Below are 24117 nucleotides of genomic sequence, written 5' to 3' on the forward strand. Positions count from 1 at the left end.
CTCACCACATACTCTAGCTGTCTAGATCATTGTTTCACTCACACATACCAGTATTGAAAATCCCGTTTGAGACTCTGGTTTGGGGAGTCTTAACGGTTTGCTAAATATACGTGTCTGTCGGTTTTTTTGTCTTTCCATGCATCTTGCTTTCAATCCCCGAGTAGCTTATCAGATTCATGGAACCTGATTGGAATGTCATAGTAATCGGGTCTGGATTCGAATTGGCAATCTGAATCTCAGAGCTCTGCGGTATCGCCCAATACTATCGTCACTTTCTTGGATTTTTCTAGCTACTCAAATTGTTTGTCCTGGCGGGCAGTGCAAAGTCGGCGCACAAGAATTTGTCTATCATGGTTTCTTATCTTCACGTGCGTCAGCATCCTCCCTGTCAGCCCCCTTATTGAGTTTTTCGTGTTCTGTCATTTCATTCGAGAGCTCAACTCGGCACATAAGAGATTCTAGGAGACATTGTCCCTGATATTACGCTATCAGGTTGACATCCCATGCGATCTCTATGTCGTCTTATCCCATGAGCCCAAAACAATTACGTAATTACAGCGTGCGACGATTATCAGGTCAGCTAAGTTGAAATGCGTCTACTCAATGTCCACACGCGTCAATTGAAAGACTTCATTGCCACCAAAATCCCCAGATATGCGATTTTGTCTCATACTTGGGGTGGAGACGAGGTACTTTTCCAAGATCTCACCAATTTTGAACACAAAAAGAAGAATGGTTATGCGAAGATCGAAGGTTGCTGCCGACAGGCCATTATTGATGGCTTTGACTTCGTTTGGATAGATACTTGTTGTATTGACAAGAGCAGCAGTGCCGAATTATCCGAATCCATCAACTCTATGTATGCTTGGTATGAGAGGGCTGCTGTATGTTATATCTATCTGATAGATGTTCCGTCCGCCCAGGATCCATATCAAAGTGATTCGGCGTTTCGAAAGAGTCGTTGGTTTACTCGGGGCTGGACATTACAAGAATTGCTTGCACCTAGCAAGATTGTCTTCTTTGATCAAGAATGGGATATGATTTTCAATGATTCAGTAATGGCCGAGCATGAAGACAAGAATTCACGGAGAGCTGATCTTCCAAGAGAACGCATGGTTTTACTCGAAGGAATTACGGGCATTGGGACCAAGTACTTCGAAATTGGGTTTGGCGAAGCTAGCGCCCAAATTGCTAGTGGTTGTAAATTTTCATGGGCTGCCATGCGAGAAACAACTCGACCAGAAGACGCTGCCTATTGTCTACTAGGTCTCTTACAGGTCAACATGCCGTTATTGTATGGAGAAGGAAATAAGGCATTTCAACGCCTACAAGAGGAAGTCCTCAAAAAGAACCAAGATCTAAGTATACTTGCTTGGGGATTTGATATGACTTGGCGAGGGACTTCCTTACGGACAAATATGGGTTTACGCTCTTTCGGTATTCTGGCGCCGTCATCTCATTATTTCAAAAAGTTTCCTATTTCTCTCTCGACATTTGATAATCACTTAAAGTTGGCTACTCATTCTATGATGACAAATTTGGGGTTGAATATAAGCCTACCTCTGATGTGTATCAAGTCGTCACTAGGTATTTATCTTGCTTTCATCAGTGGATGGGCAATTGCGAGGCTTGGAAACAAGCATGAAGCATTTGTCTTACCTTTACTAAAACGAGAAGATCAACTTTTTGAACGCCTTCCTGGAAGTCCGCCCGTCATCTCCGTCATTTTAAGTAAAGGTTTCAATCGAAAAATCAAATGGAAATCAATATATCTCATTGAACCGAAAAGCTCACCCGCGACTTGGAAGCCCCGGAAATTTAACTCGATCAACGATCTAGATTGCTTGTTTTTTCATCCGAGTCAATACACCAATGAACATTCAGGCTTTCAGTTATATCATAATCAGATGAGCAGAGCCGGCTTTTCAGTCAGAAGTGTATTTCCGCCTGGCTTTAATGACTCGGCGTCACATCTCACATGGGAATCACTATCTAGGAATTTTGAAATCGTCCTAGTTCTCTCTAGAAACAATACGAATTGCTGCGTCATCTACGTAAAAGGACGAACTACAAGCAGAGATCGTATCAGAATAAGCAAAATGTCGATTGCACGTTGTGAGCCCTCGCTTTCTGCATGGCAATGGCCTCATAACCTCGCGACGACGACAGGATCAACGGATTTGAAGTGGGGATCTACTGTGAGCTTTGATTCTGATCCCGAAAGTAAAGCTGAGTACGCTTTGCTGGAGTTGAATACGGGAGTGGCTAGTTGGCATGGAAATTTTGTTGGGATTGTTATTAATCATCGTATTGGAGTGAATCGAGAAAATGTTGGAATTACTTGTTGATAATGCTAGTTTGCATGTGTTTAATTAGGTAGATAGAGTAGCGACTATTGGGTTAGTGCCACTGGCTTGGAGGGTGTCTTTGTCTTGCTCATATGGAGATGGGTTTGGCGTGTTGGCGTAGGGCAAGGAGTAATGTGAAAAGTTTACGCGTGCGCTCTATTTTCTCAATTTCCTCAAAGTGTAGTATTTTGATATGGGTGTTATAACAATTTTCTTTTGTTATGCTCCTCATACAATTGAGGAGTGTGAGTATCGATGCGTTCATTTCTAGTACACAACATGCTAGGTACGCACGAGGTGAGATATCTACTACTTACGGACTGATTGAACTCACCCTCATCCTCATATGCCTCTTGTATGATATGAATATGGATATAATAATGTATAATACTACCTACTAGAAAATAAATTCACAATGACCGATAGGTGAACTGTATCAGTGAGAGAGAATTCTTATAACGAATATGTTATAACTTACCTAGGCTTTTGAAGAGCGATGTCGTCGGTTTAGTACTTACTATTTATACCACAATATACTAATCACTCATTACTCACTTATCACTCACTCACTACTCACCTATTATTCACCTACTACTCATTCACTACTCACCCACTACTCACCCATTATTTACCTATTACTTCCTCATTACTCACTCATTACTCACTCATTACTTCTCAATTACCAATTCCCCCATACAAACCAACTACCTAGATAGTAGATACCTACCCAGCAAACCTTTCCCACGTGCTAATTACGTAGGGATAAAGCCTGCGCGCAAAACTAGCCATATACAACAAAAAGATTAGGAGATGCTGATTGGTATGATTGAATGGGTTGGGTTGGTTTGGTTTGGTTGAGAGATAACTGATAACTGATACCTTGGAGTTTGGAAATGGAAATGGATTGTAAGGATTGGAAATCGTGTGAGTAAAGTAAAGGGATAGGGTTTAGTTTAGATTGATTTTGGAGAAAGAAGTAAAATTTAATGATAGAGAGAGAGGAGAGGAGAGGAGAGGAGAGAAGAGGTGAGAGAAGAAGAGAAAGAGATAGAGATTTAGGGTCTGGAGATATAGAATTTTGAGATAAGGGGTTGAGAATTGAAGATTTGTTGTGGTAATAGTAAGTAAGTGTGTAGAATAAGATTGAGGATACCTATGAAATGATTGTCAAAATGATATCAAAAGTTTAGGGGATGCTGATTGGTATGATTGAATGATTTGATTTTGTTTAGTTTTGATCTAATAGTAATTAGAGAGATAATTTAGAGTTTAGAAATGGAAATGGATTATAGAGATGAAAGATAATATAAGTGGAATAGAAGAATAGAGTTTAATTTAAAATAGTATTGGGGAAAAAGTAGAATATAATAACGAAAGAAAGAAAGAAAAAAGAAAAATGTAGAAGTATGAGTTTCTGAAGTGAGAGATTGAGGATTAATAAGGATTTGTTTTGGTGAATGTATAGAGTAAGATTTGAGATATAGAATGGTCGTCAAAATAATATCAAAAGTTCATCACATAAATCTAGATTTCAAGACAGTCTTAGTGTATTTCGAGAATATTGATTTAATAGATACATATGTATGCAAGCAAGCAACAAAAGCAAAGATTGAAAACTCCTAGAATCCCTAAACGTTTCTATCCTCTGCAACTCTGCTATCCGCTTACTTATCCCTTCTCTGCTATTCTATCCACCCATCTATGGCTTTCCCTGATAATTATAAACCAATCTAATCTTCAACACCTCACTTCCCTTCTTCACCACCACTCTTCGGGTATGATATCTCTTTCCATCAATAATCGCAAATCCCCAAACCTGATCTGCCGTCCATCCCTTCTCCTCATTCACACCATAACTCTGCACATGTCTTTGACCTTCCGGTCCACTATTTTCCTCCTCTCCCTCTAACCACCCGTCTCTCAGAAACGCATCATCATCAAATTCCGCCGCTTGTTCTAGAGTACAAAAACGGGATTGCCCCGCGATTTTCCCGAACAAGTGATCCTCGTGCGTACGAACGGACCAATCAAGGACTCGATATTCGGAAGTGCCTTTGAGACCACCAGTCGCGGTTTGATCAATGTCGATGTGTGGGACTTGGTTTTCATCGGTGTATTGTTTGACGTGTAGGGTTACGGTGGCGAGGGAAATGGCTTTACGTGTCCACCAGCCTATACCTTGGAGAGCGAGAACGGCGTCGGTATCGTCGGAGAGGGTTTTGTTCTACGTGGTGTTAGAATATGAGATAGGAGGGTGGGGTGATATGGATGAGGCAGAGGGGAGTTCTTACCATGACCCAATCTCCACTTAGATCCTTCAACGTAACTTCGGGTCCAGCTGCCATGATTTGATATGCGTTGAAAGTTTATTGTTAGTTGTCGATGTTATTTGTGAGATGGGAGCTTTAAGCGGGGTTATTCTCTCTGAGATGATGGCAAGAGTTCCGTATCGTACCCAGGTAGGCAGTTTTGGCGATATGTAGGGCAAACAGATAACGAAAATGCAATACACCAGTAGGTAGGGAAAGGACAATGTTCGAGGAAAGAACAAATCATCAAAAGGAAATCAACTTTGACACTTATATCTTTCAATATCCAGGTGCCCATGGCGCCAGTACTTGTACCTGCAGAACGTCCTTGGCTCCAAATGTCAATATCACAAGCATTGGTAGCTGTTTCTGTTTCTGATATGAGGTGCGACGTCCTATCACCTCGGTATGTGCGGACTGATGTGACATAAATTGTGGATGAATGAATCGGCTCACATGTGTTTTCGGGTTCGTTTTATCTTTTGCGAACCGTGCGATGCGAATGTTACCATGGATGGTGGAGCTTCTGAGACGGGGAGAAGGGATGTGGGATTTGGGACGGGGAGAAGGGATTCCGACGATTGAGAATTGCAGATTAATGGTGGAGTAATGAATGGTTGCTCCGAAATAGGAACGATTCTCTTGAGCATGCATGACTGTGAGTTGTGAAGGTTTGAGGGAGTTTTTGGTCTTCTTATTGTCATCTCTCTTACCCTTTTGCTGGGAGAGAATTACTCGGTATTCAAGTAAGATTCATGTAAAAAGAGAGGTGGTTATGAGTTGAAGACATTAAGCGTTGCCATTGCGGAAACTATGAGTCTTTAATACCTATTTGGCTTGGCCGGGGCATCTAATATTTGAAGTGCACCGGTAGAAGACAGGTTTTTGGGTTTGGGTAGAAAAGAAGGTGTATTGATTTAAAAGGAGTAATAAAAGAGATGATCATTTTATACCCCCCTTTAAGCTCCACCATCCTTTTCCGGTACTTTGATAGGTAGTGAATTATTAAATTTAAGCTCCGATTTATAAAATCTTCAACCAATCATAATTAATTCAATCAGCAACACTGAGCAAAGCTGGGGTTCGCGGATTATCCGGGCTTCGATCATTTAGAGGTTTCCTTATCTCTTTAGAGACTTATTAGATAGTAATCTACTATAAACATTTATATGAGAGTTCATATGAAACTAAGTTGTGTTTTTAGTAATTGATTTGTAATATTGAAAACTCAATGATATAACTTAAATTAAAAAAGATATAAAATATCTTTATTAAACAATTTATCAAAAAATAAATCTAGAGTATTTATATATATAGATTTTAATATGTTTATTCTATATTATTCCTATTCAAACCAATTATTAATATATATAATTATTATATTATATAGACGTATTATATATCAACCTTTATAATAGTTTGCTGTAAGAGTCGCTCTGCTCGTCGGAAAACGACGATAATGGGCTCCGATATCGATCTCGAGAAATAATTTCTTGCTCATACTTGGAGTGGGTAGTGTTGAAGTGGGTAGCGTTGACTATTTGGAAAGCGTCAATTGCTTCTATTCTCCATTCGTCTTTGCTTGTAAGAGAAGTACAAGAGAATTCTCATACTTGTTCTTCCATCCTGAAATTTTCAAGCATCGACAAAGACAAGAGTAAAAGTAATCAACTTTACTGACAACATCCCTCAAATATGCTCTCACAATTGAGAACGAGGGCAAATGCCTCTCTTCTCACCACAAGAAAAGCTTCACAATATGTGTAAGTATCTGCAAAGTCGATTCCCTTTCAATTGCCTAACTTTCTGTACAGACGCTCTTTATCTTCCACCTCATATCTCCGCAGATCCTCCAATTCAGACTCAGAACCACAACTCAACAGAGTCTCATCTACTATTACACAACCAAAATCCCAAGGTGCTTCGCAGGCAATGTTGTATGCCACTGGTATGACCGAGGAAACACTGAATAAAGCACAAGTCGGTATCTCTTCAGTATGGTGGTCAGGAAATCCTTGCAATATGCATCTTTTGGAGCTCAACCACAAAGTGAAGGAGGGAGTAGAGAGAGCGGGTTTGGTAGGATATCAATTCAATACCATTGGAGTTTCGGATGGTATTTCTATGGGCACAAACGGTATGAGATACAGTCTTCAATCAAGAGATTTGATTGCGGATAGTATTGAAACTGTTATGGGTGGGCAATGGTATGATGCAAACATTTCGATTCCTGGATGCGACAAGAATATGCCTGGTGTTATGATGGCAATTGGAAGAGTCAACAGACCAGCTCTTATGGTTTATGGCGGTTCGATTAAACCCGGATGTGCCGCAACTCAAAACAACGCAGATATTGATATTATCTCGGCATTCCAAGCCTACGGACAGTTCATTACTGGAGAGATTACAGAAGAACAAAGATTCGATGTTATTCGTCATGCTTGCCCGGGTCAAGGTGCATGTGGTGGAATGTATACCGCAAACACAATGGCATCTGCTATTGAAATCATGGGAATGACTCTTCCTGGATCTTCTACCAACCCCGCAGATTCAAAGGCCAAATTGCTTGAGTGTTACGCGGCTGGTGGGGCAATCAAAACTCTTCTCAAGGAGGACATCAGACCTAGAGATATCATGACCAGAAAGGCTTTCGAAAATGCTATGGTTCTCGTTACCATTACTGGAGGATCTACTAACGCTGTTCTTCATCTTATTGCTATGGCAGATGCTGTAGGAATCAAGCTTACAATCGATGATTTCCAAGCTGTTTCTGACCGAACACCTTTCCTCGCAGACCTCAAACCATCTGGTAAATACGTCTTCAATGATCTTTACAGCATCGGTGGTACTCCTTCTCTTATTAAACTCCTTATCAAGGAAGGTGTCATAGATGGATCAGGAATGACTGTTACTGGCAAGACCCTCGCTGAGAACGTCAAGGATGCTCGTGATTTCCCATCCGACCAAGAAATTATTCGTCCATTCTCAAACCCTATCAAGAAGACTGGTCACATCCAAATTCTCCGTGGTTCCCTCGCACCAGGTGGATCTGTTGGTAAAATTACCGGTAAAGAAGGATTACGATTCGTTGGAAAAGCTAAGGTTTATGATGCCGAAAATGATTTCATTGAAGCCCTTGAACGTGGCGAAATCAAGAAGGGGGAGAAGATTGTTGTAGTCATTCGTTATGAAGGACCAAAGGGTGGACCAGGTATGCCAGAAATGTTAAAACCATCCTCGGCAATCATGGGTGCAGGACTCGGAAAGGATGTCGCTCTTATTACCGATGGACGTTTCAGTGGAGGATCTCATGGATTCTTGATTGGACATATTGTACCAGAGGCACAAGTTGGTGGGCCGATTGGATTGGTTAGAGATGGTGATACTATTGTCATTGATGCTGAGACAAGAGTATTGGATTTGGAGGTTGAGGGTGGTGAGGAGGAATTGGAGAGGAGGAGAAAAGAATTCGTCGCACCTCCTTTGAAATACAACAAGGGTACTTTGGCCAAATACTCGAGATTGGTACAAGATGCTAGTCATGGATGTGTTACCGATGGAGAAATTGTTGAGGCATGAGGAATAAGATGATTTTAGATGCACATAGGAGAAAAAAGCAGAAGATGACAGAGGATGAAAACAAAAATGTATACTTCAGGGAAATCCGGTCTGGAGTGACGGGAGTAGAACTGGGGGAACTAATATTTCGGTGTTTTTTTGCGATTCAAAAGTTGGCTTTCTACGATGATGGAATGAAATGAAAAAAAGCTCGAGTGTCAAACAGAAATTAGATATATATGAGAGTTGTGGAAGGCTATGTGAATGTCTAGTATCCCAAATCACATCCGAACAAAACGAGATGCAAGATTTGCAGTAGACTTCCATGGTACATGTGTAAATCCCCCTCAATAATCCTGTGAGCAAGTGCTCGAAAGGATTCTTTACGTATTGATGCCTTAACATTCTCACTTAAAGTTTGACTTCTCACATTCTATCATATATGCTTGAGAATTCCCTTTCTATCAACCCACAATCATTCGTCTCCTCTCATTCATCTTCTATCGAAGATCGGGTCAACACCCCCGAAAATGATGTTCGGTCGATATTCTTAACTGATCCGATAGGGCTGCACTTGTCCGGTTTGGGAATAGGGAGGGTGGTTTGGATTTCTTAGTGTGGATTTGTAAACGTCATTTTTCAAGGTCATTTTGGGGAAGATTTTTTTTTTACGGGGGGGGGAGTTCATTTGGGTTATTTTGGGGGTTTGGGAATAGATTGTTGAGAGAGGGATAGATGAAGATAAATTTGTGATTTCAGGATTGTGCGGCACCATTTATGAGGTATAGTTTTGTATCATGAGAATTTATTTTAATTGCTCAGGTGTTTTGAACGCTGAATATTATTATTACTATTATTATTACTATTACTATTGCTATCGCTATCGCTATATACCTTTTCGAAAGGCAAGTCCCCCCAAAAGACCTTACTTAAACTCCCGCTCTTCCCATCATCATGAGGGTATTTCCATATCTCAGTATTCCCCCCCCCCCCAAAACCCCACAGCTATCCAATCTTCAAAAAAAAAAACTCACAAATCAGACAATTCGCGTACTCCCCCCTCCTCAGCTAATTCCTCCTCCCAATCTTTCTTAAGCTCCTCTTTACGTGCACCTGAAAATCTATACTTAATCCACGCTTTCATATTCTCACTGATTTCCTCCTCATCCTCTTCCTCATCATGTTCCTCATCCTCCTCCTCATCCTCCTCCTCATCATGTTCCTCATCCTCCTCCTCATCATGTTCCTCATCCTCCTCATTCTCCTCTTCCTCCTCCACAAACTCCCCAGGAACAAATTCCTCCCCGCAATCTGTTATATCCGCAATGCGTTTTTCCTCCTCGAATTGACGCACGAGTGCGAAATCGTGGACCCAGAAACCGGAGCGGTCGGGCCAGAGCAGGGAGGCTACTTCGGAGAGATCCACAATTGTGAGATCTAGTTCGTCGGATGAGGTGGAGGCGTCTGCGTCGGCGTCGGCGTCGTCGTCGTAGGAGGTGGTGTTGTCGGAGAGGACGTTGGGATGATTGGAGAGGCTGGGGTTGGGGGTGGAGGTGAGCTTGTGGGTGCTGTCTGGATGATTGGTTGCGGTGTTGAGAGTAACCTCGGCGGATGTAGATGCATCAGAGAGGTTTTGATCGCCGGGAAGAGCGTCGCAGACATTGCTTGCGGAGATATCGGTGTTGATGAGAGCACCATTTTCGGTAGCCGTATCGTCGGGGAGATTGCTTGCGGAGGTATCGGTGTTGATGAGAACACCATTGTCGGTATCCATATCCTCTGAAGATGGTGGTGATGGAGCGGCCAGCTTAACTTGATTGATGAGAGCACCATTGTCCGTAGCCATATCATCTATAGCCATATCGTCTGTAGCCATATCGTTCGCAGCCATATCATCTGAAGCTGGCGGTGATTCACCGGCCAGCGTAACTTGATTAATGATACCTCGATTCCAGAGATGAGGATACAATGCTTGAGAGCCGTGAGCGGAAGCGTTTCTCACGAGATAGCGAACGCGAGCGTGTTTTTGCATGCTGGCGTGATACATGGTTGCTTGGTTGAACAAGGTATTCAATGAGGGTATGAAAATTGAATGTGTACTTTATGTGATATATGTGTCTTTTCTTTTCTAGCTAAATTTCATTGAACTTGGGAGGAGGAAATTCTTCTTATATATTTTTGGTAGGCTGGAGCTATTTTAGTAGATTACTAAAATATCAATAGATCGAGTGAAAACGACGCCAGTACTGACAGCTTCGCAGTGGGGGGATTTAGTTTGACGTTAGCAAGATACTAGAAGCGAATTATAACTCGCTTGAAAATACTCCTTAGCTCATTTGCGAAGTGGAAATGGAAATTCTGGGGAGAGACTTCGTTCATCTCTTTGCGTCTTATTGGTATTATTTTTCATAGATGAATAATGTGTCTTTTTGATCTGGAAATTATGAAATTGACCTCATACATATGAATAGGTAAACTTTACTAGTTTCTTAGTGGAGAGCTAAACTTTTTCTTTTTTCCTCACAACGTTGAGTTGAGTGTTAGCTTGGATGTCGTGCATGTAGCGTGGTGAGTCACCTGAGCTGTGTAAAGCTTCTAAATTAAAAAAGTTCATGATGATGCTGTATGATGCAATCAATCCGAAGTGAAAGATAAATTCGGTAAGCTTTGGAGTTAGAAATTATGGCAGGAAGATCTCTGGAAGAGTTGGAGAATGGGAAATAGATGGAAGGAGTTTAGTTTCAAGTTAGGCGCATATCAAGAAGTAATTGGCGACCTATAATTCGAGTTCTAGAAGATTTTTATCGATGTATTGTGTAATAATAAAGAATGTAGCCCAAAGTTCAAAGTTCAAACTATGAGATCTGGACATCTCGAAGCTATCAATGTTTCCTATACAGGCTCATTATTCGATAGCGTGGTATGATTTTCTCGATTTCGCGATATTCATACCATGCATCTCAAACTGATGATGAGACTTTCAACCGGCACTCATTGCTATAATCGAAGTTCCAGTACATATCATTAACCTTGATTCACACGACTTGACACGATACCATTCCTTCCACAGAAGAATGACGATTTTAAACAAAAATACAATATCTTGGTATTTGGAACGATTCAATTCAAAGAGCTTGCCTCTTTTAGGCTTAGATGTTCTTCAGTAACTTAAAGATTCCTGCTGGATCGGCAGCGATCACCAAAGTTTGAGGAATCTTTTTGCTTTCTACGAAATCTTGCTTCCTACAGAAGGAACATGTATCGAATGCCAAGATGTGGAGGAACGCACCTGTCTGTTATAGAAAGAGAAGATACCGACAGCCTAGACTCAAAAATCACTTTTTCCTCTCGTATGATTTGGAGATTTACAAGAAAATTCCAAGAAGATTCCCGAGAAGCCAGCACAAAATCTCCTTAAAAGTTGTAGATCATCTATGATCGCCCGCGTCATCTTTAGTGCAAGAGCCAAAGTAACCTTCTCTATATCATTTTAATTTTGATCTCCACGAACTCAATGATCTAGCGATAAATTACCGTGAGCATTGAATGAATATCTACGACGTCCGTAGACAAGAGCAATGTCTTTATGATGGCATATGTAGATCACTTGGTATGACTTGCAGGCCCGCTGCTGCATTTGAGGCTTGGGTTCGTAGCCTTTAATTGGTAGGTTAGGAAGTCCTGACTTCTGAGAACAGCTTATGTGGGATTGACTAAGAGTTGCCGTCAGTCAATTTTCTGGTGGATACGATCCAAAGACCTCGTCCCAGCACCATAGATTCATCAAAGAAACTCAAACTCCATAATACCATTGCAACATAGCACTTCCAAGTACTGTGATCCTTATCACTATTCCTATCCTATAAACTCTCCACACTAGTCCTCCTCGCATACTGCGAATCCGAAATATTACTCTTTCCATCTCCATCCTGCACACCCACACTCGTCGTCTTAATGGTCCCACTAAAATTCATAATTTCCTCATCACTATCCCCATCCCCCTTACTCGTCTCCCTTTAAATTCCATTCGAATCCTCCATCCTCCCATCTTTGACATCCGATATATCCGGTACATCCTCCAATCTGATCAGTCCATTCCATTTCCCAGGATTTTTCTTTGGATTGAACTATTTTGAAGTCTAGGGTAAAGCATTCCTCATAATATGTGCAAGATCCTGTACTTTCATGTTTGGATACCAGAAACAGTCTAGATCGAGCTTGATAAGGCCGTGTGTTGTTTGAGGGTCTTTTGCTTCCAGTTCGTATTTATGATCTGAATAGACCCCTCATGGCTTGGGTTTGAATTAGACATATCAAAAACCAATACCAAAAGCGTGATGGCCATGCAGAAGCTTACCTAATTAAATTAAATTTTGAACCGCTATAGTAGTGGAGTAGGTCATTCAAGAAGGGAAGCTGCTTGTCCTTTATCACCAAAAGCATTGCTTCAGGACATTATTATAGACTTCGTATGGCTCTCTACTTGTTTGCTAAAAAGGATGCAACTCCGAATATATCATAAAATGAGAAGCGGGAATTTAGATTGATTTTTGCAGCTGTGAGATCGTGTATTTTCCAGCCGCACGCAAGGGAAACTTCGGGTGTTCCCATAGTTCCGGCATCACTTCCCGGGTCACCGGTATCTGTAAAATGGTTGATGACCTCCGATCTACAGAAAACTTAATTATAGATAATTAGTCTGCCACGACGATGATAATGAAATGCAACAGCGTTTTTCATTTTCCTAGAAAACGTTTTGCGACTTGCACACTGTGTCCGCACTGGAAGTGATCGATTCTTGAAGGGGTGATATCAACAAGTACCTTTGCAAGTTCACACAAGACGAGGTTATATCAAGATTTTGATGACAGGGAGCCACTGTGGTGTAAAATTTCAGGCTCGCCGATTACCCACATCGCACCTTGTGCGGTGTATGAGTGAGATGGTGATATTCAGGGCGGTGACAAACCGTCAACAACACCAACATCAATTGGGCGAGAATTTCAAAAATAGGAAAACTTCCGCAAGTAAATCGGCTGAAGTGTGGAAAGGAAGAAAACTCTAAGAGAGTTGATAAGATTCTACCGATCTTGTGGGCTTATATTCGGTTTTGTTTGGATATCATTCCAGCTGTGACCAAGGGATGTCGGGTGCTTCTTGAGTTCTGGGGCCGCAATGGAGACTACCCTGCTAATTCCATCAAAATTGAGAAAGCGATGACCAACTTAGGTACCTTTTAATTTTTTATCGTTGTATTCTCGGAATCATGGTTCGACGTAAAAACAGACACAATACCTGATTAATGAAAGCTTTTAGTTGTGCAACTTGACCATGCATGTTGATGAGATCGATACCGAAAGTCCTTGCGTCAAGGGGAGGAGAGATAAACTGGCAGTATCTTCGATACGATGGATACAATAGCTAGCGTCCTAAACCCTTCGAAACAACTTCCATAAGGCAGAGATTCAGAGTATAGACTCCGTGCTCAACGCGGCATGTAAACACCTAGATCCATGTCGTTAGTGGAGAAGTATGCAGCTTTGCAGTTTATAGTTATTCGTCCGAATAGACGAACAAGGAGATCGATAGGGCTTAAAATTGGTGTCCCGTTGAGGAGGAATATAACTACCCCAGCGTGCGCAGGAGAAGAAAATTCATTCTTTGTATTAAGCGAAAAGGTGGAAGGGTAACTAACAATTTCCCATGTGGACGCATGAGCAACACACCCACACGAGCACCCTGATGCAACATTTGACCGCTTTCAGCCTACTAGAAATCAACCCCTTCACATTCAAGACAATAACAATATATTATTATATCGATGGTGAGCTATTCTTGATGAGTCTTCCATTGGAATAGACCGATATGCCATTTTGGTCCACATCGATGTATGTATCCTGTAAGTCGTACGACAAAGCCGTCAGGAGTCAGGACCCTGAGAAATAGCCCATATATACCCCACCAAGTACAATCGGCGGCTCTCGGTGATCTTGTGTCAAGATATTGTGGATTGAGAAGCATGGGGGAGATGATAGTTCTGCAGCTCCATGCGACGAATAATGGCAAAATTTCGGAGGAGTCGAAACTGAAATCATATCTTGTCAGTTGCAGAATTGTATATCCACACATAGCCAGGCCGTTAAGTGGACAGAGGGTTGCGAGGATACGTACTCGTAGCTTAAAGAAAGATGGGAATAAAAGATAGTCTTCTGCAGGCTGTAAATGTGACCATGTAAACTTTTGTTTTGCTTCAACATTATTTTGCCGATGACATTATTGACGGTAGATTATTAGCGGTGTTTGTGAAAGCCATTAGAATTTTTGGTATTACAAATCTCCATATACTGCTCCGAAGCACGGGGAAGAATGAGAGATAAAAACATGCGTATTTCTCCTGGATCTTCTGCAATGGGTTCAACTGATCCACTATAGGATGCCTTACTAGATCCGGCAGAAAATTATAGCAATATGGAATCGTCCGATAGATTGGCATGACAGCCAAGTAGCAATCAGTCGCAACGAAATACTGTACTTCGGCCTTCTTGGGGTGGAACTGCGTCAGGGCTCAGTTCATACAAAAAGTCTCCCCTTAGTGGTTTCTTGACTTAGGTGGCCCGTTTGATTCTTTAATCGACAATTCTTTTGAAGAATATTCCACGTCGTAATAAGGGCGTTGAAACTCAATCTATTTACTTCACCAGTAACTATCCATTTTTGCAGTTAGAGTTTGTTGATTTGATAACATGGCGGTTTCATCGGTGGCACGATGGGCCTTGGCTTCTCTCCTCGCTGTCCCGCTTGTACAGGGTTTAGCGACTGAGATCGTCGTCAATGGAACTTATTACTGTAAGTAGACTAACATTATTAGAATGTAGCCATGTCTAAAGATCACTCACTAACTTTGTGTCAGCTGTCAACTCTTCCACATTAGCTCCAGCCGGTGCACTTGTCGATGGAGAAGTTCAGCTCACGGATGCGATAGTCACAAACCTCACAGATATTGGACTGTCGAATGCTGAATTGTTTGAGTTCGATACCAGCAGCAGTAACCTTAGCAAAAAATTCCGTTCTTGCAAAGTTTATCCCAGTGATGCAGTATGGATTGCGACCCTGACATGGGATATGTTTGATATACTCGCCGGGGGAACCCTGATCTCGACAGTCCCTCTTGAAGCGCCATGTTATGCTGACTGGCCTCATCATGAAAACACCGCCGAGTGTTTGTATATCACGGATAACTGGACAAACAGTTCTATAGAGTGTGCAGACTAACATCGTCGCAAATGTATATGCTAACGGTACATAGCGCACCGGATCCCGCCTCAATCATGTGACCCCTTTATCAGGGACGGACTTGTATGCCTACCAATGATACTAGCGCGAGCTGTACGTTAGGAGCTTATCCCGTGTATGCGCTAAACGTCTCCCACGTTGCCCAAATTCAACTTGCGGTCGATTTTGCTCGCAATGCCAACTTACGTCTTGTTGTCAAAAACACAGGTCATGACTTCAATAGAAAATCTAGTGGTGCTGGCGCGCTTTCCATCTAGACTCATAACTTGAAGCATCTCGAGTACATTCCTAATTATTCAACCAGTTACTATACAGGAAAAGCTGTGAAAATGGGAGCAGGTATTCAAGCCTTCGAAATATATGAATTTGCACGGCCAACGGTATCACAGCTGTTGGAGGTAAAGGTAGAACAGTAGGTGTTGCTGGTGGTTATGTTGCAAGAGGCGAACATTCCCCTTTGTCCTCCATTTACGGTATGGCGGCAGACCAAGTTCTCGAGCTGGAAGTTGTCACTCCAGATAGGCGATTCGTTACCGCCTCAGCCACAGAGAATGCCGATCTCTATTGGGCTCTCCGAGGAGGTGGTGTTCGACTTTTGGTGTTGTAACATCCGTCACCAGTAAAGTTTACCCCGTCCTTTTCTCAACTGCCATGAAATTCAGTTTTGAGGTTGGTGGTAATATCACCGCTGATACATTCTAGGCTGGTGTGCGCACCTATTTCGATCACTTCATTGAACACGCTGAAAGGGGTATTTATTCGTATTTCGCCATCCTCGCCACAGGTACTGATGCGTGGTCATTTGCATTGCAACCTTTATTTGCGCCAAACTACACTGCAGCTGAACTTGAAACTTTGGTTGCTCCATGGTTCGCCGAGCTTAGCAACTTTGCTATCAGCATTACTCCTTCCATTACAGAATACACTGAATTCTAAGATGCATGGTGGGACAATTTCCCTCTCGAGGTCGTTGGTACTGTCAATATCAAGACCGGTTCCTGTCTCTTCCCAAAAGCCAATTTTCTGAACGAGGCCATTACCGACACCACCTTCTACGCTATTAAAGAAAGTATTTTGGCTGGAGGATCGTTCTTAGCTTTCAACATTCAGCCAGCAGACAATGCGGGGAATGATAACTCAGTGAGCCCAGCTTGGATAAACACTTGCTTGCACGCTATTATGGCAGATTCTGGGCTGCAGATGCTGACAATGCAGCAATTGCACTGGCACCTGGAATACTTACTTACAACTGGATCCAACTATGGAGAAATGTTCCTCCTGATGGTGGTGCGTATATGTCCGAGGCAGATATGCTAGAGCCAAACTTTCAGCAAGCTTTCTATGGCACCAATCATGACCGTCTGTACAGCTTGAAACAGAAGTATGATCCAAAAGGATTATTCTATGCCCCGACTGCAGTAGGAAGTGAGAACTGGTATAATCTGCTATTTCGGTCAGAAGAACAAACAGTCCTGACCGCGGCATGAGTTGAGTGTTTAGAATCTAGATGCTAGGCATGTGGTCTAAGCTCAAGAGATGCCTCGGCATTCCCCGCAACGACGTAACTTCGAAAACCGCACCTCACTCCTTCCTTTTTCAAACTTCAATCATAACACCCACCACAAATCAGCAACATGCTACTAATTGGTCTCACCGGTTCTATCGCAACCGGTAAATCTACGGTTTCATCAATACTTTCTCAAGCTCCATATTCCCTTCCCATTATCGATGCCGATTTACTTGCGCGCAAAGTTGTAGAACCCGGGACTCCAGGTTACGACAAGATTGTCGCACATTTCTCACCAACTACTCCCGATCTCCTCCTTCCTCCTTCTCCCGATCATGATAATACAAAAGGCGCACCGTTGAATAGACCTGCGCTAGGTAGAAGAGTGTTCGGGGATAGTGAGGAGAGAAAAAGAGATAGGGCAGTGTTGAATGGAATCGTGCATCCGGCAGTCAGAAAAGAGATGTATAAGCAATTGCTCGGATGCTATCTAAAGGGCTGTTGGGCAGTGGTTCTTGATGTGCCATTATTGTTTGAGAGTGGAATCGATGTTATATGTGGTACTGTCCTCGTCGTGGCCGTAAGGGATCCAAAGATACAAATGCAAAGATTAAGGGACAGGGACTCACATCTGACCGAGGAAGATGCTGAGAACAGGGTTAAGAGCCAAGGGGATGTGAGAGAAAAGGCAAAGAGATGTCAAGCCAGAGGGGAAGGATATGGATTGGTAGTTTGGAACGATGAGGGAAAAGATGAACTGAGGACAGAGCTACAAAAGGTTATGGAAAGTATACAAGGCAAGAGTCCCAGATGGTGGGCCTGGTTATTACTTTTATGCCCACCATTAGCTGGACTTGCTGGAGTTTGGAACTATTGGAGAAACCTTACAATCAACAAAGAGTGGAAAAGAGGAGAACTTCAAGCTAAGGCTAAGTTGTGATATCGCCAGCGACATTATTGCCATGGATATAGTTTCATCAACTAAGTGACTCACGAAGTTCATCAGGAAGGATACTTTGGGACAAGCCTGTAAGACTCAACATATAGGGTGGCATTGCAGGATGTTATATCTCACATGTAAAAGTGGAAGATTCTGACGACATGGAGCGAGACCAGGAATAGCAGGCAAGGCTCTATTCTCTCTTATAAAAGCTCTCGAAATATAATCCTAAGGTTAGGTGCCCTCACCTGGTCGACCGATGGTTCCTGTTCCCGTTCGTCCAATTGTAGTAGCCCATAGGGAAGGTGGGAAATTGTCTATCCTTTAGGCCATATTCAAACAACTGGTTTCGATATCCATCATACTTCAAATCTACCCTCTTTTGTTGATAGCTAAAAAATTTGGTTGGGATTTGGATCAAATTGACTTTACTTGGGCATTGATTAAGGAATAACGAATGCTTGACAAACGGAGACTGGTTGATAAATTGCAATCTCTTGTTGGTTAAGGTTTTGATTGTATTGTATATTTACAGGCAGGCAAACTTTCCACAGAGCAGAAACGATAATTATTCATCAGCCGCATTCAACCTTTATCCCAACTTCTGATGTCTGTCTGTTTCAGTGCAAGGAAGTCAGCCGTGGAGCTTGACATATCACGTGAGAGCAAAACGCTCGAGATATTTATTCGATTTTGCTACTTGAAGCCTCATCTACACCGGCCCGATAACTTGGAATCATGAAATATGAGTTATGAGATGCGAGTATAATCTTAGAAGTTGAGGTTATCAGCAATGATTTCTGAGGGAATGCTAGCGACTCAGATGGGAAGGTACGCTAAGGGACTCCATGTGGAAGAGAAATAAAGATTTTGAACAACCATTCCCCTTCCCCCCCAAGTTATTTCATTCCCCTCCCTTCCCTTGATTTTCTATATCCAAATCCAAAGGACATCTCTCTCTATCTTTTCTCAAGTCAACATTTGAACTCTTTTTAATCCTCCTTAACATCATCTTTATACTTCATCTTATATGTCTTGTGGTCTCTATGCTTACTACCCAGAGTTAATGAACATCATGATCGAGAAAGCTTCACCTTTGAACTTCAAGTCACAAAATAACTTCATGTCTTCATCATAGAGCCCAGGCTTATCGGAGAGTTTTCTAAATATCATTTTGCAGGCGTCACTCCTGACGTACTGATCATACCATATGCTGGATTATCGAGCCTCTTGATGACTGGTTCTCGGTATCGAGTTCTCTTGATGAGTTTCATTCTTCATTGAATGGGGGTTCTCTCTCTTTCATTCTACATATCATATGTCAGATGCGGTGGACCATTTCTTCAACTATTTGTGTTCATTCTACATCAGTGTATAAGAACGTATAGCACATTCAACGTAAGGCCTTCCGATTACACATCCTCAAGGCATTTCATGTCTAGAGCACTAAAAGATTTATCGTTAAAGCCTGCTTCTGATGACAGACATATAAGATACCTAGTCAAATATTCGAAGTTCGATATCGTGTTGTTGAAAGCTCTCCGTAATGCCGCAACGCCCGGCAAGTGTATTCGAGTGGATCGCTGGCCCTGCGCCGACGAAGGCTGCATATCGATCTGTTAGCATATCTAACTCCAAGGCCGATATGGCCGATATGGCCGATCCCAAGGTTGCCATAGCAAGTCCACTCCGTATTCGCCGCCGTGTCCAAATTGAAGTTGAAGTTTCTGATTTTGGTACCTCTTCCGCCAGCTCTTCCGATGAAGAACCTCCTCCCAAGCCAGAAGCCAAGATACCCGAAAAGCCCAAAGTCAAGGAATCAGAATCGAAGAAACCTCAAGTGACCAAGGAAGTCGACAAGAAAGTCAAATTTCAAGAACCAACTCCCAGAGAGTCAACTTCTAAAGAGCCAGCTCCTAAAGATCCAACTCCCAAAGAGTCAATACCCAAACTTAAGTCTGCATTGAAGAAGAATACTTCGGAAATTTCAGCAAAACCTCGCCCATGCGAATGCTTGGAATGTAAAGCTAGTCAGAAATCGAAGAGTAAAAGCAGCGCAGGAGATTCAAGCGATTCCAGCGAGGGCAGTGAATGTGAAGTTGCACTGACCAATAAATCATTTAAACCACTGAAGAAAAAACAACAACCGAGCAACAACAACCAAAACCCACAACCACGAATTTTGAGGCTCAAGCAAAATCAAAATTCTCAAACAAACCAGCATCAACGGAATTCTAGTGCGAAGGAACGTGGCAATCATCAACAGCCCAGAAATAATAATCGCCAATACGATCAAGACAGTTCAGACGAGTCCGATCAATCTGAGATCGAAGTTGTTCAAAAAAATCGAAAACCATCGCGCTATCTGAATCATATGATGGAGGGAAGGATCATTCAAGAAATGAGGGCTGAAGTTATACTTCGCGAAGATGTGATTGAAACCCCGTCTGACCCTCGTCCAAACGCATTTCTTGACACGAAGAGTGGTGTTCTTCGAGTTTACCATGGTCGAGTGTATGGCAATCCTTTTGCGACACTTCTCACGCCAGCCCAAGTACCAATTGGTACCTTTGCTCCAACCTCTGCGCATTTTGGTGGCTCGCCTCCGATGTATAATATGTCTGGGGGTAACGGGCCCGCTCCTCATGATCAAGACCAATTTCAACCAGAATTACCCCGCAATTTTTCGAACAATACAGTGAGACATACCCCCAATCAGAATTCGCAGCGCAATTTTTCCAATAACCATTCCAACCGGGCTTCTTCCAATAATCGGCGCCAGCAGCAGGGTAGCAGTGGCAATAACAACAGCCAGCATGTGCCAGGTGGTTGGGTCGATGATACAAATAACAAAGAAGACTCTAGCTCAGCAGACAACAATGGCTTGGGCTCTGGTTGTAATAATAATGAAGAGCAGGCCAATAATAACCAGGATTCAGGTGATCGGGGCAATAACGATACAAACAACAATCAAGGCTCGGGTGGCTCAGGGAATAATGGTCAGAACCGCAATCAACGGGCCGCTTCTGTTAGCAGTCACAAAACGCAGACCTCCAACAAGCAGAAGAACAACAAGAAGATCGAAAAGGGTCAAGCGAATCAGAGTAATCAGTCTAACAACAACAACAACTCCGGCAATGCATGGGGCGTAGATAATAATGATCAATCTGGTAACTCAAACAGCTGGGGTGCCAATAATGATACAGGCGGGGATTCTGGTTGGGGAAATGATACCAAGCAAGATGCAGACGCTGCAGCGAACAATACCTCTTGGGGAAATGACAACAGCAACTCGAATGTCAACTCCAATAATCAGAACTCTGGCTGGGGAGGAGACAATCAGGAATCGAACAATCAAAACTCAAGTTGGGATAACGATAATAATCAAGAGTCAAACAATAATTCGAACAACCAGAATTCTAGTTGGGGCAATGATGATAACCAGGAGTCAAATGATAATTCGAACAATCAAGAATCCAGCTGGGGCAATAATAATAAGCAGAACTCGAATGAGAATTCCGACAATCAGGGCTCGGGCTGGGGTAACGATAATAACCAAGACTCGAATGATAATTCGAACAATCAAAACTGGGACTGGGGCAATGATAATAATCAAGACTCTAATGATAACTCCAACAATCAAAATTCTGGTTGGGAAGCAGATAATCAGGATTCCAATAAGTCAAATAACAAATCTTCAAGCAAGGGCAACAATGATAATAACGGCCAATCAAACTCCAAAGACCAGTCAAGCAATAACACAACCGGAGGCTGGGGAGGTTCGAACGAGAAACAAGGTAATGCCAATTCGGGAGGATGGGGAAATCCTAATAATCAACAAAACAATGACAAGTCCGGCTCTCGTACAGCTTCTCAAAACAACACCAAATCGAACAACAACGCCTCCAAAAAGTCACCCAACAACAAGTCAAGTAACAATCAAAAGTCCAAAAGCTACGATGATCCCGAGTGGACCGCCCACAACGATGATCAAGAGGAAGATCAAAACCAGCAAGATAGTAGTAATGACTGGGGACCAACCAATACAAGCTATAACGTCGTACAAAGTGCCAAGGGCAAAGGCTGGAACAACAAGAAAACCCAAAACCAAAGCAATAGTGGCAAAAAAGCAAGTTCTAATAAAGGAAGTCAATGGGGAGGCGATGGTCATAACTCCGGCGAGGGAGGAGATCATGATGAGGACGTAGAAGAAGGAAATCCGCAGTTTAGGGATCACACACCTACTAGCAGTGAGATATTGAGGAATTGGGATAGTAAGAATCAGGGTGGTTACGCGGGATTTGGAAATGTGAATATTGGGAAGTATGATGGTGGAGGAAAGAAAAAGACTCATGCGAGAACTCCTACTGCTCTGAGTCTCGCGGGAAGCTGGGTGGGGTCGGAACCTAGTGATAATGAATATGCTGGTAGAGGTCGCAAGGGTAGTAAAGGAGGTAAATGGGGAAAGAACAAGGCAAGTAAACCGGGTAATACAGGGTATGATAACAATGCAAGCAGTAGTAGTGGATGGAATGTTACTGGCCCTAGTGGTGGTTGGTAGATTGCGCATACTTTCGATCAATCTGATGGAGCTATATTCATGCGGATGTTATGTTATCTTGTACGATTCAGTGGAGAGATGGAAGGGAGGGACGTAATGCGGGTGGACGAGGGAGGAAACGAGATTCATGTTCTGGCATCTTACAAAACTCGACATTGTTAGGTTGTTTAAATACCTTAAGTCGCTATATCTGCGGGGAGCACTTTTACATTTGCAAATATTGCGTATGTTGGCTTCATGGATTGCAATGATGGGATGAAGAGTCATCTTCGTTTGGAGTTGTTGCGAGGATTTAATACATGGCGATAATGATAGTACAATAGTAGCAACAGAATAAAATGGCTTCATGACATGGCTTTGAAAACTGTACAGGCCCCTGTGAGATCGCTCTCCAGAATGATACACGAGAACTTGAATGTTGGCGCAGTCTTTGAGCTCCCGGTGACGTTAAACTCCCGGTGAGCTCCAGTTTTAGGTATGGAGCTTGGGCCACCCACATGGACATTTCCAAATGTCAAAGCTCTCCAGCTTGCAGCAAGGCTGACTGACATCTTCCCCTCACTACACATTCCCATTCTCCATCCCATCAAACAAACAAAATAATTCAACCAAAACTCTACCTCAAAAAATTCAACACGCACATATTCTACCTCTATACCTTATCAGCGCATCATGACCGCACTCACCTCCCCCCTAAACTTCCCCTCCATTTCAGAAATCCTCCCTTCCCCCTTCCCCGCCCGTTCACAAACCGCTTCTGCGAAAGTAAACGGCATAGATACAAATGTATCATGCATGTATTTCGCCGATAAAATTTTAATTACTATTACGCAAGGAGGGAGATTGGGACAATGGGTTTGTGTTTCCTTTCTCTTTTCCTCTTTTCTCGTCTCCTCTCCTCATATATCACCACCTCACAAGTTAAATACCAAAGAACATATATTAAGCTAACATGTCATGATATAGATACAAATCCCACTCACATCCGCATCTCCCACCTCATACGATACCTCGATACCGCTTCCTTCATCCTCGAATTTATCCTCCAATGAAAACGGAGATGGAAATCCAAATATGATACTCCCCCTCGAACATCTCACCCCTAGAACATTACTCGGTGCGGGAGGAGAAAAGAGAGAGAGGATTGGGCATTTGTATGCGAGTCAGATTGGGTCGATGATATTGGGACGGGATCCGGAGGAGAGGAGGACGGTATTGGTGGGGTTGGGGTTGGAGATGAGTGGGAATGGGGAGGGGAGGGAGGGGAGAAGAGAGGGTTATTTTGATTTGTTGGAGTTGGTGATGGGGGTTCTGTGAGGAGGAGGGGAATGAAAAATGGAGAATAGAGAATGGTTTTAAGGATTTTGTGGGGTGAGGTGTAAATGGTGTTGGTGGATGGAGGGAGAGTATATGGAATCGATATGTCGAAATCATGCGGCGCATGAGTGTGATCGCAAGGAAGAGCCAGTGTCGACTATACGCCCGCGGATAATTGCAAAGTATTTTAACAACCGCATGAATAAACTTCTCCGCAAGGGCTCCCCGCACAATAAGTCGGGCTTTGCTTTTATACGAACTTTCGACTCTCCAACTACCATTTC

The 24117-nt window shown here is 42.7% G+C and overlaps 7 protein-coding genes across 7 annotated transcripts; 5 read left to right on the top strand and 2 right to left on the bottom strand.

The window, feature by feature from the left end:
• Positions 1-590: 590 nt before the first annotated feature.
• EAF01_008762 (uncharacterized protein) lies at positions 591-2348 on the top strand (the record flags this gene model as incomplete). The annotated part of the gene is made up of 1 exon (XM_038917018.1): positions 591-2348. One exon carries the CDS (start codon positions 591-593, stop codon positions 2346-2348), a length of 1758 nt encoding a protein of 585 aa, XP_038767412.1.
• Positions 2349-4047: 1699 nt separating this feature from the next.
• Positions 4048-4693, bottom strand: EAF01_008763 (uncharacterized protein; the record flags this gene model as incomplete). Its single annotated transcript, XM_038917019.1, has 2 exons — positions 4048-4572; positions 4640-4693. The coding sequence occupies 2 exons, from the start codon at positions 4691-4693 to the stop codon at positions 4048-4050; spliced, it is 579 nt and encodes a 192-aa protein (XP_038767413.1).
• A 1438-nt stretch (positions 4694-6131) lies between these two features.
• EAF01_008764 (uncharacterized protein) lies at positions 6132-8877 on the top strand. The gene is made up of 2 exons (XM_038917020.1): positions 6132-6420; positions 6472-8877. The coding sequence occupies exons 1-2, from the start codon at positions 6353-6355 to the stop codon at positions 8234-8236; spliced, it is 1833 nt and encodes a 610-aa protein (XP_038767414.1). The 5' UTR covers positions 6132-6352; the 3' UTR covers positions 8237-8877.
• Positions 8878-9245: 368 nt separating this feature from the next.
• Positions 9246-10262, bottom strand: EAF01_008765 (uncharacterized protein; the record flags this gene model as incomplete). Its single annotated transcript, XM_038917021.1, has 1 exon — positions 9246-10262. The coding sequence occupies one exon, from the start codon at positions 10260-10262 to the stop codon at positions 9246-9248; it is 1017 nt and encodes a 338-aa protein (XP_038767415.1).
• A 6880-nt stretch (positions 10263-17142) lies between these two features.
• On the top strand, positions 17143-17955 carry EAF01_008766 (uncharacterized protein; the record flags this gene model as incomplete). The annotated part of the gene is made up of 1 exon (XM_038917022.1): positions 17143-17955. The coding sequence occupies one exon, from the start codon at positions 17143-17145 to the stop codon at positions 17953-17955; it is 813 nt and encodes a 270-aa protein (XP_038767416.1).
• Positions 17956-19501: 1546 nt separating this feature from the next.
• EAF01_008767 (uncharacterized protein) lies at positions 19502-22516 on the top strand (the record flags this gene model as incomplete). The annotated part of the gene is made up of 1 exon (XM_038917023.1): positions 19502-22516. One exon carries the CDS (start codon positions 19502-19504, stop codon positions 22514-22516), a length of 3015 nt encoding a protein of 1004 aa, XP_038767417.1.
• Positions 22517-23099: 583 nt separating this feature from the next.
• EAF01_008768 (uncharacterized protein) lies at positions 23100-23833 on the top strand (the record flags this gene model as incomplete). Its single annotated transcript, XM_038917024.1, has 2 exons — positions 23100-23371; positions 23483-23833. Exons 1-2 carry the CDS (start codon positions 23189-23191, stop codon positions 23831-23833), a joined length of 534 nt encoding a protein of 177 aa, XP_038767418.1. The 5' UTR covers positions 23100-23188.
• Between the last annotated feature and the right edge of the window lie 284 nt (positions 23834-24117).

The sequence above is a fragment of the Botrytis porri genome, assembly GCF_014898465.1.
Source record: "Botrytis porri strain MUCL 3234 chromosome Unknown BPOR_012, whole genome shotgun sequence".
Taxonomy (NCBI): domain Eukaryota; kingdom Fungi; phylum Ascomycota; class Leotiomycetes; order Helotiales; family Sclerotiniaceae; genus Botrytis; species Botrytis porri.

Coding starts and splice junctions, on each gene's coding strand:
- EAF01_008764 (XM_038917020.1), top strand. CDS start 6,353: ATGCTCTCACAATTGAGAACGAGGGCAAATGCCTCTCTTCTCACCACA. Junction 6,421..6,471: donor AGAAAAGCTTCACAATATGT/GTAAGTATCTGC, acceptor CTTTCTGTACAG/ACGCTCTTTATCTTCCACCT.